General features: G+C 51.1%; 2 protein-coding genes across 2 annotated transcripts in view; one reads left to right on the top strand and one right to left on the bottom strand.

Annotated features, from left to right (window-relative positions):
• SLC30A3 (solute carrier family 30 member 3) overlaps positions 1-5,562 on the bottom strand; it is a 7,780-nt gene extending 2,218 nt beyond the window's left edge. Inside the window, exons 1-5 of the mRNA XM_024764518.1 lie at positions 5,402-5,562; positions 1,832-2,013; positions 1,127-1,273; positions 876-1,029; positions 90-288 (exon numbers count right to left, since the gene is read on the bottom strand). Of these exons, the coding sequence (XP_024620286.1) occupies positions 90-288; positions 876-1,029; positions 1,127-1,273; positions 1,832-2,013; positions 5,402-5,496 (777 nt within the window). The 5' untranslated portion in view covers positions 5,497-5,562. The remainder of the gene's footprint in view (positions 1-89; positions 289-875; positions 1,030-1,126; positions 1,274-1,831; positions 2,014-5,401) is intronic.
• Positions 5,563-16,913: 11,351 nt separating this feature from the next.
• DNAJC5G (DnaJ heat shock protein family (Hsp40) member C5 gamma) lies at positions 16,914-18,399 on the top strand. Its single transcript, XM_024764451.1, has 4 exons — positions 16,914-17,026; positions 17,331-17,544; positions 17,741-17,882; positions 18,344-18,399. Exons 1-4 carry the CDS (start codon positions 16,914-16,916, stop codon positions 18,397-18,399), a joined length of 525 nt encoding a protein of 174 aa, XP_024620219.1.
• The last annotated feature ends 2,072 nt before the right edge of the window (positions 18,400-20,471 follow it).

Below are 20,471 nucleotides of genomic sequence, written 5' to 3'. Positions count from 1 at the left end.
TGGTGTGGGGTGGGGGGGGATCCAGGGAAGGAGGGGCTGGGGGGTGGAATTGGGGGAGGAAGGCTGGGGCAGGCTTGCACAGATGGTACCTTGAAGTAGATGAGGATGGAGGCGGCCAACACCCCAAGGCTCTGCAGAAGGTCCCCCAGCACGTGCACAAAGGCCGCCCGGACGCTGGTGTTCCCCAGGGGCAGGGGCTCCCTGGGCCCCTCCTCCAGCGGTGCATACTCTGCCCCCCTGGACCCATGGCTGTGGTGGGGCCCGGCCTGGTGCAGCACAAAGGCCATTCTGAGGGGGAAGCAGAGCAGCTCAGCCCAGGTGGCCTGCTTCCAGGCTCCTCTGACCATTTCCACACCTCCTCCTCTCACCTCCCCAGGAGCCCTCTCTCCATCTATTTTCTCCCTATTTTCCCAGTCCCAGGAAAAAGACAATACGGTCCAAGAGAGACAAGTAATGCAGCCTGGGGGCAAGAATACGTGGTGCCAGAGACGTGGATTCAGATCCTGGCCCTGCTACTAAAGTAGCTATGTGCCCTGGGCAAGTCCCCTGGTCACCTCTTGGGATCTATCTGATTAACTGTATACCAGAAGTGATACTACCTACCTCATGGGGTGGTTGTGAGCTTTAAATGAGACAATGCTGATGACAGCCCCCAGCAGGGTGGCCAGTACACAGCAGGCCTTTAACAAAGGTCTTTTGACTCTGAATTTTAGGTCTCTACCCCAGCCCCTTCTCAGGCATCCCTAGAGCAGAGAGATGAGAACAGCACATGCGTGCTGCGAGTCTGTCTGGGAGAGGAGAGCCTGCTCTCCCATCCTGGAGGAGGAGCCCTCGCCCTGAATCCCACACGGTGCCTGCTCCATACTGGAACGTACAGCAGATTGGCACAGACTGCGATGCTGGCGGTCAGCAGCATGGCACCCCCCTCGATGTGGTAGTCGCTGTGCAGCAGGCGGATGAAGGCCAGGTACAGGAGGATGCCAGTGACCATCCAGAGGGAGACCACAGAGGCCAAAGCCCCCAGAGTCTCTGCAGGGGAAGACAAGCTATCAGAGGGCTGCCCAGGACCCTGAGAGGTACCTTCTGGCAAGATTGGGTGGGTCATCAGACCATGCAGGGGCCTTACCTGAGCGGTGCCAGCCAAAGGTCATGGTACGGGTGGCTGGACGGGTAGAGAGCCAGAGGGAGAAGAGGCTGCCCATCATGCTGCCCACATCTGCCAACAGGTGGGCTGCGTCAGTCATAATGGCCAGGCTGTGCGCCAAATACCCACCTGTAAGGGTAAAGCGATATATGGTCTGGTCCCTTTAGAAAATATCAGGCGGTGTGTGCAGAGGCAAGAGGCATGGCAAAGAGACGGGGGAACACATACCAAAATGTGGTAATGGGATTACACGTGGGTTTTGGGGTTTTTTTTTTCTTTTCACTCATTCACATTTTCTAGTTTTTCTACAATAACATTTTTTTGACCACGCCGCGCAGCTTGTGGGATCTTAGTTCCCCGACCAGGGATTGAACCTGCGCCCTCAGCAGTGAAAGCGCGGAGTCCTAACCACTAGACCACTAGGGAATTCCCCACAATAACGTATTTTAATAAGAAGAAAATAGGGCTTTTACAAGACCAGTTCATACTGATGAGCCAGCCCTGAATTCCCTTGGTGCTGTCCCTCACCCTCTCCCACTTCCTGAGTCCTGGGCACCCACCTCCCCTGTCCCAGCCATCCCCACCTTCTCTGCATCTCCACCCAGGAACATTCCTGGGACTCCGGGTAGGAAGTGGCTTAGGCAGGCGTCCGGAGGATGGTGTTGGAGGAACTGCTTTCCGACTTACCGACTACTTCCCCGGCCATGAAGACGCAGCACACAGCACAGGCGGCACACAGCTGCCTCTGTGCCTGCAGCCTGTCAGGGGTGAGACCTGGCTGTGGCAGAGGGTCCCTGTGGCAGTGGTGGAAGGACATCTCCATGGGTTTGGGCTCCTCAGGGAGGGGCTCGGAGGGCTCTGTGAAGAGACTGAGGCAGGCGGCCCAGTTCAAGCTGGGGCCTGGTTCAAGGGCTAACCTGCTTCTCACTCCCAGTTCTGGATCCCCCAGACTGGCTTCATCAGATGTCCCACCTCTCTATCCTTTCCTGAGGCCTTGTGGACAGAGGGCCACAGGAGAGATGGGGCTAAATGGACAACTCAGATTCCAGCTTCCCTTTTCCTTTCACGTACAGAGCCATAGAATCTCAGAGCACACATGGAAAGCACCTTAGAGACGTCTAGTCTACCACTTATTAAAGAATTAGAAGCATGAGGTTCAAAGGGGGAAAGGACTCATGGAGGCCACACAGCTAGTTGGTGGTTGAGCTGAGATTAAACTTCAACCAAATCAATTCATTATGATAGGCACCACGAAGAATACAAGTGGGATAGGATATCCTTTCTGATCTCTGGGAGCCTCTGGTGAACAAGACAAATGTGTACCTAAATACTGTGAGATGTAGCAAAAGGTAGCTATTGCCTTAGAGCAGTTAAAGCACTATCAGGGCTCAGAGGGACATACTGACTGTAATGAGGAAATCAGGGACACAACTGAAGGAGGCCCCTGAGAAGGGCCTGGAAGGATGGGAAGGATTTTGATAAAGAGGAGGTGCACGTGCCCGGCGAAGGCAATAGGAAGGGGAAGTGGTGTCAAAGTGTGGCGTGAGGCTCAGTACATGGTCCTGGCCTTAGTGCCTCCCTGCTGGACCTACCTCCTGGTGCCTCCACTCCCAGGTCCTTCACCTTCCCTCTCCAAGACATTCAACTAGACGTGGCCCTTTAAGAGGAGAGTAGAATGCTGGGACCCAAAAAGTCTGAAGTTCCTGGCACAGAGAACTAATGGCCAGATTCCAGAGCTGGGTTGTCATGGGGAGGAGAGAGCGCAGACTGATGTGGCTGGGATTGGTGGCAGGAGGAGTGCTGGGTTTGGAGTCTGCCACATGTTAGCTGGACCTCAGTGTGACCATAAGCACCCAGCAGAGGCCACTTTAACTGCACAGTGCAGTAAGCCTCCCTGGACAAATGAATAGGGCTGGGGGCCTCACCTGGGGCACAGGCTGAGCTCAGGCTAACTGAGTTTTCAGTCCCTTCTGGCTTAATTCTCACCCCCATTACTACCCAACCTGAACCCCAGGGAGAACAGAACCTTCCACAGCATAAAGGACCTAAATAGAAAAGTACAGTTCTAGAAATACTCATGGAGGTGTCACAAGAATACCCTTGAGAGAAAATGAAGGCTCCAGATAGAAATGTGATCACAGCAGTAAAGTGGGGAAGGGTGCCTGGGGCCTTCTGGCTGAGGACAGCTCTGCCCAATGGGCGAATTCAGCCATGAGGGAGATGGGGGCACATTTGGTGCTTCTAGGAAAAATTCAAGGGCCGGCAGGTAGATTAACTTCTTGGAATCCCCTTCCAAGACTTAGAATCTGGGTGTGTATGATTCCAGGTGTGTTTCCAGAGGAGACGGGAGATGAGGGTGGCTTTGAGATCCATCCTCATTCCTCAATGAGACTACCAAGCAGCGTACACGTACTGAAGCTCAATCTAGTGGGAGAGGCAGAAGTGTCGCAAATGTCTGACTATGCGAGGAGAAGCTGGGGCCAGGAGGGTTATGAACAAAGGACTTTGGAGCACAGGGGAAGGAGTGACCAACGCTAAAGGGGATGAGGAGACCTTCACAGAGGAGGAGATGTTTAAGAGAAGACCTAGGTAGAGAAAGGAGCTCCAGACACATGGAATGACAATGACAAGATATGCAGCTTGGAGCTTAAGTGTGAGGAACCAGGGGAAGGGCTGAGGAGGAAAGTGATGGGCTCAAAGTAACATAAAGGGAGACACACTGATTGATTTAATCTTTCCTGATCTGTGAGATGGATGACCTTGACGATGGACTAGTCTGGGAGGAAGAGAAGAGAGGAGATGGAGGGGTCCAGTACAGACAAGGCCAGAGGCTCCCTGCGCAGAATCTTAGAGATAGGCAGGCAGGTAGGGAAGAGCCTCTTCCAGAAAATACTGCAGGATTTGGTGACTAATGGTCATATGAGAATGAAAACAAGCTGGGAGTCAGAGATGCAGGTCTGAAGAGTAAACAGAGGGTGAGTGGCTTTGAGGCAGCGGGCAAGATGCCTTTCCTGGCCCTGTAAGACACAGCGCGGCCAGGCATCAAGGTAGTCACCCATCAACAGGCTGCTCCCTTTTGTTTTGCATTAACTCGGCACTAAAGAAGCCTCATTGTTGGTGTGTAGGGGTGCGGGGAGCTACCTGCTGTGTGCAGAGAAGGAAAGACAACTTGCTCTCCCTGGCCCTCTGAAACCCCCGACAAACAACAAATAATATTGAGTAGGGTAGAAGGGAGACTGGCCTGAAGCAGAGGCGAAAGGTACATGAAGAGATGACAGGGCCACAGCTGCCCCCGTCTGCAGTCCTCCGCGGGAGAGATTCCGACGGAAGTCTTCCACTCCCCCATCCCTCATCCACTCCCCCATCCACCCAGGTTTACGGCCCCCATCCAGGGAAAGAGCGAGAAACCCACAGAGGCACCACACCCGAGACAAAGGGAGAGGGGTTGGGAGGGAAAAGGAAAGATAGGGAGAGATGAGGAAAGAGAAAAAGCCGGAGACCCTGTCAAATTCCCGAGATAAACGAACGGTGGGCAAACAGACAAAATGGCCAGCGGAGGTGGCCAGGGAGGGCCTGGCGCGGCCTTTTGGAGGGACAAGGCGGTCGGCGGGCGCCGGGCGCCGGGCGCTCGAGCGCCTCATTTCACACCTCGCCGCCCCCGGCCCCGTCTGTGCGTAGCCGGGAATACCCCCGCCGCCCAGACCGCACCTGCTCCTTCCTTACCGCCCCCTCGCTTCCCAGCGGCCGCCCGCCCCACAGGAGCCCGGAAGACCCGCTGCGGAGCCCGGGCCCATCGTCGGCCCGGGTGCCCAGAGCTGGCCACTCTGGAGAGGACGCCCCGAGCCCGGGAGCGCGGAGGGTAGGGCCGGGGGCCTGGGCGGCGAGGGGCTCCTACGACCCCGGAGCAACGCGTACATCGGGGCACCTGGCGCGGACTCCGGCCAGACGGAGGGGCAGTCGCTCGCGGGGAAGTCAAACGCGGCGGGGGCGGCGGAGGGGTCGGGAAGCTTGGGGGGCGGTCCGAGGAGCAGTTTCCCGGGACCGGGAGAAAGAAGGTAGCCAGGAGGAGGCATGTCGGGCTGTTGAGCGGCGGGGGTCGGGGCTGGCTGGGCGGGCCGGAGGGGACAGAACGCAGCGGCACAAAGCCGAAGGGGTCGCGGTGCGCTGGGCCGGCTGGCCGAGAGAGACAACGAAGTGGACGGAAGGCGGAAGGGTGGCGCCCCCCCCCAGCCGAGGGCCGACCCAGGTCAATCCTACCTCTTCAAACGCAGGCCGCCACCAGCGCCGCCGCGGTCTCGGGGGCTCACCAGGCGAGTGGTCTCAGAGCCCCCCGTGGCGGGAGAGGGCTCCATTTCCCCGCGGCCCCGACCGTCTAGGCCGCACCGAGGTAGGGAGAGGCGTGGCCAACCCCGCGCCAAGTCCGAGCGGCCAGTCGACCCCTAGACTCCCCGCAGGGCCTCGGGGCCACCACAGTGGAGGGAACTGCGGCGACTGTGGCGCCGGCAGTCCGAACTGCAGATCCCGCGGCTGCTGGAGCCCCGCCCCGCGTGGGGCGAGCTCCCCAAGCCCCGCCTCCAGGCTCCCCAGCCTCTCCCCCCCACGCCTAAGCCCCGCACCCGGAGCCCCGTCCCCGTAGGCATAGCCCTATTTGCCAGTGCCGGAGCCAGGTGGGGCGGTGGAAGATCTCTGCGCCCCCGCCGGGTTCTAGAGAACGCCTAATCTCCATAGCCCACCCCTAGGCAGACCAGCCCCGCCCCTACCTAAGCCCTGCCTACCAGTTTCCAGCCGAGCTCCTCAAGCCTAGGGACCTTCCAACCAATCTTCAACCAAGGGACACCGCCTCGTGCAGGTCGGCGCCAGGGCATCCCACCCCCTCTCCCCACCACCCGTCACCTCGTGGCCCCAGCCTCCCCACACGAAGGCAGAAACAGGTGTGGAGGAGAGAACCAGAAAGAGAATGTGGGGTAAGCAGTGTGACAAATCCGGGAGAACTCCAGGGACTCCGGCCAGAAACCCCTCTGTGGCGGATGTGGGGTCGGAATTCGCGAGCAAAGTCTGCTGCCAAGCACTGTACCGCTCATTATTATTTATTTTTATAGAGACATGGGGCGGACAAAAAGCTTCCAGCTCTCCTTCAATCCATTATTATCCCTATTTTTCGGATGAGTAACAGTCCCAGAGGAAGAAGTGTCCGGGGTCATGCGACCAGTGAATAAAGGACTGGGACTGGAACCCCATCCTCTCTCCCTCCCCGGTTCAGGACGCCACAAGGCGACTGGAGAGAGCGCACAGCCGCAGTTTTGTCACTTAGAGGCTGGGGCAGCCGAAAGGAAGAGCGCTCCACTTCTCTGGGGTCACAAGCCCCAGGTTCATGGAGGGAGGCTGCGGTCAGCTTGTCCTTACCTCCAAACCTGTAGCACCTTCCCGGGCATTACTTCATCTTGCCTCATTTAAACTAAAGCCCAGGGGAAGGAGTGACTTACAGCAAAGTCTGTGGCTGAGCCTGGAGTCGAAGCTTCAAATGCTCAATGTTTTGTGCCCCTCACATCTGCCACCAGTGTACAATGAAAAGGGGTGGTGACTGGATTGTGCACTCCAAGCTGTGACACTCCGTGAAGAGAAGGATCCGTAGGAGGAGGGGAAAGAGTGAGCATGGATGGGGAAGGTGGAGGGTGAGAGTCGTTAGCTAGCCCAGGCAAGAAACCCATCAAACGCACCCTTCAGAATACCCTGGGCTTCAGAACACCCGTCAGAATGAATTTAGGGTTCTGGTGACAGTCATCTAACCCCAACATTGTTTTTTTCAGACAATGAGACTCCGTGCGTACTTCTAAAAACAAAAAAAACTGGAGGACGTGCCAGCTAGAGTGGTTGGAAGTGATGGGGTTAACCTGGGAGAGCTTCGCGGAGGAGGTGAGGCTTGAACGGATTAGGCAAGCTGGGCGGCGGGCTGGCTGTTCCGGCGGGGAGAGTGCGGCTTGTGCCAAGGTTTGCGGGCGGCGTGTGCTAAGCGATCGTACTGCGCCGGGAGCGTTGCGGCACGGAAGAACGAAAGGGTCTGCGCGCGCCCTCGGCGCCGCCTCCACCCACGCCCTGCACGGGGCCCGCGCCAGCCTGTTCTCCACACTCTTCCCGCAAAGCCCAGCCCATAGTCCACGCGGGGCAAGGGAGCGAGGGTGGGGGTGGCTTTCGTCCCCCAACCTCCCCTAGAGGCATGGGGCCTCAGCTCCCTCCGTGGGTTATAGCAAGGCGAGAGGGGAAGCCACCAGCAAGGTCACCTTGTTGGTCCGTGTCAGAGCTGGGGTGGAATTCATGTCCCGCTCGGCTATGTCAGGGCCCCGGGCACGTCCCGCCTGGCGCCGTCGGTTTTCGAAGCTCCGTCCGCACTGGGCCTGGGGCATTGCCAATTCTGAGAGCCTTGGAGCTGGGACGTGAGGGCCACTGCTCACTCCAGGGCTCAGATGCGGTAGCCTCGCCCAAAGTGGCGCGGGGCGGGCGAGCTCGAAAATGGGCAGAAACCGCAGGACCCTATGCGGGACGGGGCGTGGGGGTCGGGCTTCTAGGAACGCCTCGGCCAATGACGACAGCAGGGGGACGTGGTAATAACAATGGCTTCCTCCGGGATTTCCTTTCCTGGGCAGCCCGTGGCGCAGGGACAGCAGCCCCGGGTGCCCGGGAGGGGGCGCAGACGCCGGCACGTGCCCGCCCCGCCACTGCCACCCGGCGGGGAGCGAGAAGGCAGGACTGGAAAGGGGCGTCGGAGCAGACGGATAACAGAGCTGCCCTTCGCTTCCCCTCCCTGGCCTTGGAACTTGCTGCCTCCAGAAGTCCAGTGCAACGGCAGGGAGAATACCAACAGTTTCTTTTGCTTGGAAATTTATGCATGAAAAGCCTGGCAGTGAAACAGACAGCTTGCACCTGTTTCTCAAAGAACCATCAAGGCCCTATGAAAATCTTTGCAAAGTGTCCTCTTGAATTCCAGGTCTGAGGAAGGCATTCTGCATCTGGACAGGAGCTAGGAAAACTGTGCAGGAGTTAGAAGGACAGCTGAGGGCTGGTGCCCTGTATGGAACTCTAGTCTTCATTCAACATTTACTGAACACTTATTCCTGCCATGTGCCCTGCTATCCTAGCTGCGGATTCCTGGTGAACAAGATAGATGTGTTCTCTCCCATCCTGGCTTTAACTTGATTGCAAGAGATTTCTATTCTGCAGACTTTGGTTACTGATTTACCCACATGCTCTTACACCTTCCTCAGATACCAATTTTCCCTAAGGTGAGTCCTTAGTCTACTCTTAGTTGTGGAGGCAGGAAGGCCTGATGTTCCCGAGAGGACAGGTCAGTGCCAGCTTCCAGAGCAGAAGGCAACAGAGCAGCTCAGAAGGAGGCTTCAGGGAGACCCAGGCTGGAACAGTTCATACTGAGAGAGAAGGAGAGCAAAGCCCAGTACTGAGGTCAGGATTTAGGCTGGGCCAGGGATCTCAGGCAAGATTTGGAATCCAAGGCTGTGGGCAAGGGTTAACACTTGAAAGGGCCAAGCCAAGCTGAAGGGTATGCACAGAGGTGTAACCCCTAGAAAGCCTTTCCTGACCCCTCCCAGCCCTGGGTAGGTTATGTGCCCTTCCCTGGTGATCTCAAGGCCCACTGTGCCTCGGTGATGTTAGCACTCACCACGTTTTAACAAAATTGTTTACATGTCAGTCTCTTCACTAGAGTACAAGCTCTCTGAAGACAGCTGTTGTCTTTCTCAACACTGTGTCCCCAGCACACCATAGTGCCTGATACATAGTCCTCAATAAAGCCATCCCAGAAAGGAGGAGCTGATTGTCAGAGTGGAAGCAGGATGGAGGAAGCAGGATTTTAGTTGGAGATATGGAAGATGAGGGAAGGCTGCAGCTTACATGTCACATCCTCAGAGAAGCCTTCCTGACCCCCCAAATCATCCTAGTGCATGTTATGCATTCTCATTGCACACTTCTTTTTCTGCCTTAGCACTTATCCTACTGTAATTAAATTGTTATTTGGAGATTATTTCTTTTTTCACTTGGCTTCCAGGATACCATAATCTAGTTTTCCTCCTATTTCATTGACTGCTTATTTTCGGTCTCCTTTGCTGGTTCCTCCACATCTTCCCAACCTTTTAATGCTGGAATATTCCAGGACTTGGTCACCCTCTTCTCTTACCTTCCTACACTTAGTCCCATGGAGATATCATCCAGTCTCAAGGCTTTAAATACTACCTAGAAACAGCGAGAAGCACTGATTGTTGAAGCTGGGTGATGGGTACATGGAGGATCATTGTACTATTCTGTTTCTATATGTGTTTGAAAGTTTCTATTAAAAAAAGAAACTTAAAAAATAAATGGCAGCTTATATGATGATTCCCAGATCTCTCACTTGAACTCTGAACTCGTGTACCCAAATGTCAGCTTGACCTCTCCTCTTTAATGTCTAATAGGCATCTCAAGCTTCATCAAAAACTGAGCTCCTGATCGCCACCCTTATCCCAAACCTTCTCTTGCAGCAGTCCTCCCATGTCAGAACATGCGAACTCCATCTTTCCACTTGCTCAGACCGGGAGCCTTAGAGTCATCCTTGACTTCTCTATTTTTACCCCACATCCAATCTGTCAACAAATCCTGCTCCCATCCTTGCCTAAACCACCATCGTCTGCCTTCTTGATTACTTCAGTAGCCTCCTAGGTTGTCTTCCTTCTTCTACCTTTGTTGCCCTATAGTCTATCCTCAATCCGGGCTAGGCAACTAGGCCAGATTTCATCAGTCTCTGTCTCAGTATCAGCCAAAGGCCTTCCACTGGCCTGCAAAGCCCTATGCAATCTAACCCCCTCTGATCTCATTTCATACTACTCCCACCTCACTCCCCAGCCACTCTGGCCTTTGTGCAAGTGGGTCCTATGACATACCCAGTGTGCTCCACCCCAGGGCCTTTGCATTTACTCATCTCTTTACCTATAATACACTCTGCCAGATGTCTTCACAACTCACCTGAGCATCTGCTTCAGGTCTTGAATCAAATATCACTTTTACAGGGACTTCCCTGGTGGTCCAGTGGTTAAGAATCTGCCTTCCAATGCAGGGGACATGGGTTTGATCCCTGGTCAGGGAACTAAGATCCCACATGCCATGGGGCAACTAAGCCCGTGTTCCGCAACTACTGAGCACACGGGCCACAACTAGAAAGCCTGTGAACCACAACTAAAAAGCCTGTGAACCACAACTAGAGAGAGAAGTCCGCGCACCGCAATGGGCACAACTAAGACCCGATGCAGCCAAAAATAAATTATATCTCACTTGTACAGGCCCTCTCTGCTTATCCTTTTAAAAAGTGCAGACTTCCCTCAAATTTTTTCCATCTCCATCCCTGCTTTATGTTTCTCCATAGCAACTATTACCACCTAACATACTGAATATTTTACTTATCTTGTTTACTGTCTCTCTCCTCTTACCAGAATTTAAGCTACATGATGGCAGAAGGTTTTGTTTGTTCTGTATGTTGCTATATCCCCAGCACCTAGAACAGAATCTGGCAGAGGACAGCACCTAATAAATATTTGTTGAAGGTATAAATGAATGTCTATCTTCCACACTAAGCTATAATCTATGAGAGCCGATTATCACTGTATCCAAAGTACTAGGCATAGAGCAACGAGTAATAGATATTTGTTGAGTAAGTGAACTGATTAATTAAAAGGACAGTTCATGAGGGGAACTGGTGTGAGGGCAATGGTATAGAGGTGAGAAAGAACAGGAATATTTAGGAGGAAAAAAAGACTGATGGTTATGGAAGGTTTACTTCAGGGCAATAGCAGACAATGCATTTGGAGGGATAACACGGTGTCAGATTGTAGATTTCATTGCCATATTTTAAGGGTTGTTTTGCACCCCATGGGCTATGAGCAAAGGAGTGGTAACGATGGAAACATTGCTTTGCTCTAGGAACATTATCTGGTAACCAGTATCCAGGATGAGACTGGCAGTAGGGAGAACAGTTAGAAGGCTAGGACAACAGTCAGTGTGACATGGAAATCCTTTAACTGAGGTGCTTCAAAGCTGTGGGAGCTGAAAAGAAGGGGACAATGAAAGAGCAATTTTGAAAAAAGAAATTAGTAAGATTTTTTGGCCCGAATTTGGGGGAAATAATGGTCCACAGCCCGCTGATGTTTGGGTTTTGAGCAGCATTGTCTTGGAAAGAGTCATAACATTAACGTAAATAGAAAAAGCAAGAGGAACAGCCAGTCTGGGGGCAAGGTCATAAGCTCAGATTTCAGAGTGTGGTTTTGAGGCAATGGGAGACTGGCACATGGATGACACTAAGCTGAACTAAAGCAGAGTAGTGCCCGCTGAAGCCACGCCCATAGACTGCATCTCTGAAGTAGAGAGGAGAGAGCAGAAGCAGGAGCTTAAAGACCAAACCATATAGAATATCCACAAAGAGGAAATGAAAGAAGGGAGAGGAGCCAGCAAGGGACAGGAAACTTATCAGAGATGTGGGAGGAGACACAGAATAATGCAGAGCCCCAGAATTGAAAAGACATGAAGTTGGTGGAGCTGAACAGAAAGGAAAGGAGAGATTTAAGGCCCAAAGTCTCTTCCCAAAACAGAGCCTGATATTTTTCACTTCATTCAGTCATACTGCCTGAAATTCTGCCAGTTATTCCTTTTGTGTTGGTTAAGAATTAAGAGGGTGAAGTGTTAATAGTTCTTCTCACTATAAGCAGAATTATAGGGTTTTAATTAGATTGCTTTCCACCTAACCCGTAGGGATGAGATAATTTTATGGAGGTAAATCATTTTTATTAGAAATGTTTAAAGGGGAGGAAGTGAGAGAGGTAATTTTGGAGTTTTGACTGCTTGGGGAACACTATGGATATTTTGGAGGGCAGAGGGCACTGGGTAGAGGAATGAGAAAATAGGGTTCTAAGGGGCTGAGAAAAGAATGTAGAAAGGGGATGGAAGGATTCCAATGACAATTTCCAAATCTTCTTAGAGGGAGGACCCTGATTTACCCCCTTCCTCCCAGAGACAGAATGAAAGCAATTTCTCTCTTTACAAAATTGGGAGGAGACAGGATAGAAAGAATGACGATGATGATGATGATGACGATGACGATGACATAGCATTTACCACATGCCAAGCACTGTTCAGATTAAATATTTAATCCTCTTAACAACCCTGAGAGGCAGAGACTATTATCTCCATTTTATAGGTAAGGCAGGTGTGCCCTGTTAGCCTGCCCTTAGGTCTGCAGAGTCTGGGGTTGCAGGGCAGAGAGGACAGGAGTATAAAGCAGCTTCTCTAACTGGAAGCCCTCTACCTCCCACCACGAGACGTCTGCCCTGGAGAGGACAGGCAAACAAACGGGGCCAGAGGTATTTTTAGTCACATGTAGTATGTATGCCTTCAACTGGGGGGAGGGAAAGCAGGGTATTACCTGACATCACCATGAAAGGAGGTGAATATCAACTACGGATTTGGTCTGTTTCTACACTTAGATTTTAAAGTGGAAAGGGAGCTGGTGTGTATGAGGAGCAGACACAGTATGGACACTGAACTAACTTGGAGTCAGAAGATAGGTCTGGACCTCACAGGTTGACCTTGGGCAGGTTAATCCCTTTCTCTAGGCCACACTTTTCTCAATTACAAAAGGAAGGCATTGTATGAGAGTTGTTTCTGAGGTCCCTTCCAGCTCAAAATTTGTACGATTCTAGAACCTGGGGGTTGGGTGTGACAAATTATGATCTCTCTCTCCCACTACATATGTTGGAGAGCGTGATATTTTGGGTATAAATATACCAATGTCTGTCGTCTGTATGTGTATATTCCAGCTATATGACTAAAACTTTAGTTGTTTGTGGATAAATAAGGGATGCTTCTTGGTTTTCTCCAGGAAAGACCAAATGGCTCTGTGACACAGTAAACTTCTAAGATCACTGACTCAACGTACGACGGGAGGGCAAATGATTCCAGAAAAGGTTTGAGTCTGTCATCATTCTTTAGCATGTTTTTTTTTAATTTTTTCCATTTTTTTTTTTACAACCAAATTTAATTTAGTCTTGACCTCAACCCTGTGAAACAGCACAGGATTTTACAGAAGAGGGAAGAGACTCAGAGATTAAGTGACTTGTCCAAGATCACACAGCCTGTTAGAGCCAGAGCCAAAACAAAGATCTAGGGCTTCTGACTCCCGGCTTGTACGTTCTTCCTAGTTCTGTGCTGAATGTTAGAAGAGACCCTGTGCATGGAAAATGGAGTCAAAAAGGGTCTGCTTCTAGGTAAAGGCCAAGTGGAGGCCCCTCGCCAGAGGATGCCAGCTGACCTGCTTGCTCTATTCCCATCTCTGCAGCTGCTGGCTGCAGTGTCATCTCATTCAGAGCAGAGGCGCAGAAGGCTTAAAGATAATGGCTATTTCAAGAGCCACTGTGATTAGAATTAATTAGAATGTCAGAGGGCAGTGATAAGAAGTAATAACATTCTGGAGCCTCTGGCGAGATGTGAAAGCTGTTTACTAACTCTTCTCAGAGCCTAATTTGCCATCTTTCTTGGGCTCATTTCTGTAAAGCAGGGATGGGCTCATACCACCTCCCAGGGCTGTTGTGAGGATCAAAGGAGACAATGAGGTAAAAGTGCTTCAGAAAAGGTACACAAAAGCGTGCTTGTTCATTCAACTTAACCAACATTTATTGAGTACCTACAATATTCCAGATACTGTGTTAGGAACTGGAGGAAAACTAAGACAAACAAGAAACAAGGAGCCCAGAATCGCCCTTACTATCTCTCCTAGTGCCTTCTGTCTCTTCTTGTCTCAGATCATACGAGGAAAAGTGGGCTCTGCAGTCCTGTCCAATTCCCCAGCTATCTGCTTCTGTCCCAGGCAATTCTTGCTATGGCCCAAACTCTGGGCCTCCACTGGACGAGCAGAGGGCTCCCTCTGCTATAGTTCATTCAGCAAATCATTAATTCACTTATCATAAGCCAGGCATGGTTCTAGGTGCTGGGGATACAATGGTGAGCAAACATACAAGGTCCCTGCCCTCATGGAGTTCACTGTCTACCCGTGAAGGCAGACCTTAAACAAATCAACGTGAGATAAATAAATATTCACAAATCAGGGTGAAGGTGTTAACGAGATGGGGAGAGAGAAGTGGAACTCAATTTAGAAGGACTCTCTGAGGAGGCACAAAGCTGAGAGCCACAAAAGATGAGATGTCAGCTACGCACGTAGCCTGGGGAGGAGCCCTCCAGGCAGAGGAGTGGGAGGGAACACCGTGTCTTCAAAGAACTGACAGAAAAGCAGTGCAGCAGAGACCAGAGCACGCAAGACAGTGGTACTCCTTAGAGCTGGAGTGAGAGGCAGGGGCCGGACCACACTGGGCCTGTAGACTGAGGCGAGACGTTCCCTGTAAATGCACTGCACTTCCAGTGCCTTCTGTTCTCTTCCCAGTGCTGGTAAAGAAATGACTCGGGCTGTTCAAGTTCTGTCCTTCCATGATGGTGATGAAAGGCTGGAGGTTAGTTAGAGAAATCTGGCATAGTACAAACCATCAAAAAATTGTTAGCTTTACCTCCTTTACTTTAGGCGACTAACCTCTAAACTCATCTAACCCAGAACCTATGAACTCAGTGAGGGATACCAAAGATTTTCATCCCCACCCCTACACTGATCACGGATCTACAGAAATAAACTAATTCAGTGGTCGTTGTGCCTGTTGCACATGGACTCTTTAGTTTGCTCAGGTGGCTCACATCTTTGGGGTGCAGTATTTACAACTTAAAACCTAGAAGGGAAGGTAAATGTACACAGGTAACAGTAATAAAAGGAAGAGATAATAAGTCACAAGACAGGTAACAGAGAGATAGGACTGAAACAATAAAGTTCTTTCAATTCCATGTTATAGGAGCCATTGAGTGCTCCTTTGTTACGAAAACCAACATCATGAAGTGGTAAATTCTAAGGGATGCAAACCTGTAGGAGATCACAGGAATTGAGTAGAGATAGGTGCTCTTATGCCCTGCAAGTAGCATGTAAATTAGGGAGGTAAATTGGTACTTTTGGTAACTTTCTGGAAAGAAAGTTAGCAATGTGGATCAAAAGCCTCAAAAAAATTCGCTTTGACCCAATAATTCCACTTCCAGGAATCTACTCTAAAGAAAAAAAAAAGATTTATTTGTAGATTTAAAGATAAGAATTTTCATAATAAGGTCATTATACTATCAAATGATTATAAACAATTATCCAATCTGGATTATATAATTACATTATGGTACATCCTCGTGATGTAATAGTATTTAAAGGAAGTTTCTGAAGAACAGTAATGACTTTTGGAAATGTTCAAGACATCAATTTAAAGGAACGTGCCATCTTAATTACAATATGATAGGATAAATGCTTTTACAGAGGAAGGTGAGAACAATTGAGGGAATGAAGGAAAGTTTCCTAGGAATACTGACATTTGATGTAGGTCTTAAAGCATGTGTAGGAGTTTCCCGGCAGAAAGGAAAACAAGGACCAAGTGGAGACCCTTAAATTCCGTAAAAGAAGGTAATATACCTCTTGAGAAAGGTTTGTAGCAAACATACCTCTCATACAGCCACGGTCTGCAAGCCCCGTTATCTTTCCTTAGGTGAGTCGATGAGCCACGTCCCTTATCGAATGAGTCCCCTCCCACCCGAGAAGGGACGGCCCTGCAGGCTGCATCCGTGGGTGGGGCTGGAACCGACACGCCGCAGCCCTTGGCCGCTGGTGCCAGGCAGATCCCTACGCTCAGGCTGCCCGCGAGAGAAATAAGTCCCTCCCAGACCTACCTGCAGCGCCAAAAAGGGACCCCTAGTGTTGACGCAGCGCGCAGGCGCAGTTGGCCACTGGCCCGCTGCCGTGTGAAGTTTCACACTTTGATGGAGGTTGCGTGAGGCCTCCCCGGCTGAAGAGAGCGACTCCGAGGTAGACGCCAGGCTGGGTTTGGGGTGGGGGGCGTCCACACAGAGCCAGAGGGGACCTGGGGAACCAGAGCGTTCCCTCTGAGCTTGTTGCCTTGGTTCTCCCAAGCCGCAGCCTCCCAAGCGCTCCCCTGGCCCTCTGGGGTCCTGCTCACTGCTACCTCTCTGGTCTGCCCCACAGCTCCTCCTTTATCCCTTGAGTCACCCCTCTGTCCTCCCTGAGGGACAGAGGTGGGAGGGTTTGAGCGGGGAGGTTAGGAGGAAGAAAGCGTCTGGCCTAGGTGCAAGCACTGCCTCCTGGCCTGGCTTTTGGACGCCTGACTTCTCTTAGGCATCGCAGAGTTTCATCTGACTTGCTTCTCCCTTGGGAATTGGGGATCTCCATGATTCCCCACCCAAGCTGTTCAGGGGCTGGGGCCCTGCTGGTCTTTCAAACCCAGTAATGAGCTTGGACAGGCTCGGGGCTGTTTACTTAAGGTACCAGTAGCTCTGGACAAAATCGATCTTTATGCAGGGTTTAGACCTCCCTTGGCTTCACCTCTGTAGAATGTGGGGTGTCTGGAGGTCTGTGTATCTGAAGGACACTGGGAAATGTGAGGAGAAGATGTTTCCTCTTTAAAATTCGAAGGTCTTATCACCCGCACCCTTCTGCTAGTCACAGATGCCAGTCACTGTTGTCTTATACTTGTCCCATTGTAGCCACTTACCTGCCTCGCTCCTGAAGGCGATGAGCTTCCTGTCACTGGAAGTTCGCTTCTCTGTGGCCTCACCTGTGGAAGTTCTCACAAATGCTGCTTCTCCTCTGACCCAGATCATGGCTCACGTAGACGAAGCAGCCCGCCGGTTGTCCAAAACTGGATCAACCCTCTATGCAGTGCTGGAACTTAAGAAGGGTGCTTCACCTGAAGACGTCAAAAAGGCCTACAGGTTCAGATATCAGCCCCTTATTGATTCCTGCAATTCTCCCCCTTGAACCCTTTTCCCTCTACCTTGCTTTCTGACCCATTTTTAAATCCCCAAGCCTTCACTTTGGGGCCAGGTGGGGCCATCATCCTCTTCATTGTGACACGGGAAGGAATGTAGACTTGGGCTGCGTGCCTCCATCCTTTGTACCACATCTCATGCATTCTTTTTTCACCATCTAGAGACCTATCCCTGTCATTCACCCTAACCCTCCCTCCCCAGCCATTCCCATCCTCTCCCCATCCTCCTTTGGGTATTGCTTGGGTAGGAGACTGGCCTTGAAGTATCATCCAGACAAGAATCCAGGGGACCCTCAAGCAGCAGAAATATTCAAGGAGATCAACACAGCCCACTCCGTACTGAGTGACCCTAAGAAGCGGCAAATTTACAACCGGCATGGCTCATTGGGAATATATATATACGACCACTTTGGCGAAGAAGGCGTCACATACTATTTTACGCTGAATAGCTGTTGGTTCAAGGTACACAATTCTTCCTAGTCTCTTAAGAATAAGGAAGCAGGGGCAACCCTCCACTCTTAGGACAGCTAATCCCCCTCTCCTAGGACACATGCTTCTGTTGTCTCATATAGCAGGTGCTGGAAGGATTGAGGGAGGGGAGCTTGAATGGAAATACACAAGAGCTGCCGGATTGAAGCCATTCTTTCCCACCTTTTAGACGCTTGTCCTCCTGTGTGCTCTGCTTACCTGCTGCTGCTGCTGCTGCTGCTGCTTTTGCTGTGGAACACTTAAGCCACCACCCGAGGAAGCAGCTAAGAAAAAATATGAGCCGAATGTCCAGAATCAGCCTCCAAGGCCAGGTGAGAACCACAGGCAGGGACTGGGATGAGAGCTGGAATAGGGATGCAGGAAATGGTTGGGGGTGAAACTGTGAACTCCCAACTATGGGAGCCTCAAGTCAGTATTGGGGCAAAGTGAAGAAAGAGAAGGGGATACACTTGGTTTCTGTTTGTTCATGCCACACACTGACAGTTTGAATGTGATGTTGGCCTCCTATGACTGTTAAGCTTAATGAATGGGGTGGAAGTTAAGGAAAAGAATGGGGTGGGAGACTGTGCCTAGAAAAGGCAGTAGTCGAAGACAAGTTAGAGGATGCAGTTCTTTGCATTTACTCAAGAGAAAGGTAAAGTGCCTGAGATTATCCCCCTTATTTACACTAGTGCCACCTAGTGATGTGAATGCATAACTGCAAGGTAACCATTCTTTCACCAGTGGACTAAAAACTTGTTACTAAATACGTGTTTTTCAAATTCCATCACAGGACACAGAGAACATTTTAGAAGAGGGGAAGATAATTCTAGTGATGATAATTATTAAAAGATGAAGAAGAGTGAGGTATGAAAACTGAAATGGAGCAATAATTAAAGGGTAAGAAAGAAAAGGTTAGACACTAACTTCAGATGAGTCATTAGTGGAAAGTTTATATCTTTATAGTATGGACTACAGGTATTTGTATCCTTACCTATAGGGGGTTGGCTTTAAATTCTGGGTGATCATTCCTTCTGGTTAATAAGATGCCATCTTCTTCTGCCCTTAGGTGCTGACCCAGTGAGTGTGCCTTCTGCTGCCCAGTCCGCTGGACTCGGTGAAGAGAAGAGCAAGTAGCCCTGTCCTGACATTGACCCTGATTTCCCCCTCTACTTGTAAGACTCCCATCTTCAGAAGCATCGATGGCATCCATCCCAGTGAGGATGCCATCTTTGTACTTGATGGTATAACTGACCCTGGCCATACAGGGTCACCCAGCTATTCTTCGTTTTAGCTGCAGTCCCAATTTTAGTCTGTTAGAGAGCAGCCCTCGTATCCCTACCCTTGTGAGGTCTTAGGCAGTGATGACAGTCTTTTCCTGAGCATTCTTTTTCCTGTGCTGTTCTTGGGATTTGAGCCAATGTCAGCTGGTAGGGTCAGCCACTTGCGATATCTCTCTCAGGATCCTGATAGCCAAGCTGGATGGATCCTGTCCTGGAGCTGCTAACCCTTCTTTGTTGCAGTTCTGTGTACCAAGAACTCTTAGTGTCAGCCACATTCCTAAGCGAGTACACCTTTCTGGGGGCTGGTCTCATCTTTTTCGGTGCCCATGCCTTTGGCATTGCCAGCCTCATTCCATACCACATGAGACAACTCAGGGAAAGTATCAATGCATTTGAGGCTTAGGGGTAGTTTTCCCACCTTTGGATTCTCCCTGGACTGCGGCTGCCAGCATAGCACCCATTAGCAGGGCGCCTGTGGGTTGACTGAAGTTCACACCTCAGTGCCTGCCTGCCTCCGTCCTTTTGACCACATCTTATGCAAGCTCATCACTATATGTTTTGTTCTTAAAACTGGGGCATGAAACGTGTGATAGGGTAAAGATTGCACTTTTACAGACCCTTTCCCCATGTGTGCCTCATCGCACTGTCTGTTTGGTATCCTCATCACACCATTTCTCGTCTATGCAGGGTCAGAGTCTAGTAACTCCTCAAACTTCTCTCTCCTGACTGGGAGAGGGGCTAAGGGATGTCAGTGAATAAAAGAGCTTTTGTCCAATCCCAGTGCATATGTTGAGCCCCAAAAAGACAAATTGTGCCTGGGATAGAGAAGAAGTAGGAGAAAAAGATAGAGGGCCAGTGTGCACATCTGAAACCAGCCTGCCTTGGAGAGCAGGGGTCCAGGACAGCTGTGGAGCTGGGGCAGAGGCTTCCCAGAGCCTTGTGATGATGACTTTGTCAGTGCTCTAAAATTTCCCTGGAGACTGATTCCCCTGGTGCCCGAAATAGGTCCCTGGCATTCAGGTCCTTTCTGCCCTGCTCAGCTACTCTCAATTTCCTAACAAATTAAAAGTCCTTGGAGTGGCTCCAGTGATGTGTTCATGGACCAGAATCCCACACTTTCTCAGGGGCTTGCTCATGAGGTAGTTCCAGGCCCTGGCACACCTGCCAGCTCCAGCCTCCTGGGCTTCTTTTCCTAGGCGGATATAAGAAAGGTCTGGGCAGAACCAAAAATGGGTCCAGAAGTGTTGAACCAGAGCCTCTCCCTCATCTCTGGTGCCCTTGTTCTGAATCACAGGGTTCGGAGGAAGAGGGCCAAGGTCACTGGCTAAGCCTCAGAGGCAGAAACTTTCACTGACTGTAGGTCTGGCAGGATCTTTCCTCCCACCCTGAGCCATGGATGGTACCTCTCATACAGGCCGATTCAGATTCTGTGTCACTGCCCTGGAAGAGGGGCCCAGGCCAGAGCATGGGGGTCAGGGGCTTACAGGAGCCCCCTAAGAGCCCCTTTGCTGTCCTACCTTCTACCATAAGCGGTGAAGCTCACCCCGCCTCTTGCTCAAGGGAGTCACCGTTCCTGAGTGAGTCAGGGTCACTCGGTGACAGCTGTGGCTCGCCTTACATGAGCTAAATTGGGAGCTG

This window comes from Neophocaena asiaeorientalis, unplaced genomic scaffold (genome assembly GCF_003031525.2).
Source record: "Neophocaena asiaeorientalis asiaeorientalis breed wild unplaced genomic scaffold, Neophocaena_asiaeorientalis_V1.1 scaffold345, whole genome shotgun sequence".
NCBI lineage: Eukaryota > Metazoa > Chordata > Mammalia > Artiodactyla > Phocoenidae > Neophocaena > Neophocaena asiaeorientalis.
The sequence above is the reverse complement of the archived record's forward strand: the minus strand, read 5'-3'. Positions and strand labels throughout refer to the sequence as shown.

Excerpts from the sequence above, each read along its gene's own strand:
- DNAJC5G (XM_024764451.1), top strand. The coding sequence starts at position 16,914 with ATGGCTCACGTAGACGAAGCAGCCCGCCGGTTGTCCAAAACTGGATCA. Across the intron at positions 17,545-17,740 it reads TGAATAGCTGTTGGTTCAAG|ACGCTTGTCCTCCTGTGTGC; the intron begins GTACACAATTCT and ends CCCACCTTTTAG. Across the intron at positions 17,883-18,343 it reads GAATCAGCCTCCAAGGCCAG|GACACAGAGAACATTTTAGA; the intron begins GTGAGAACCACA and ends ATTCCATCACAG.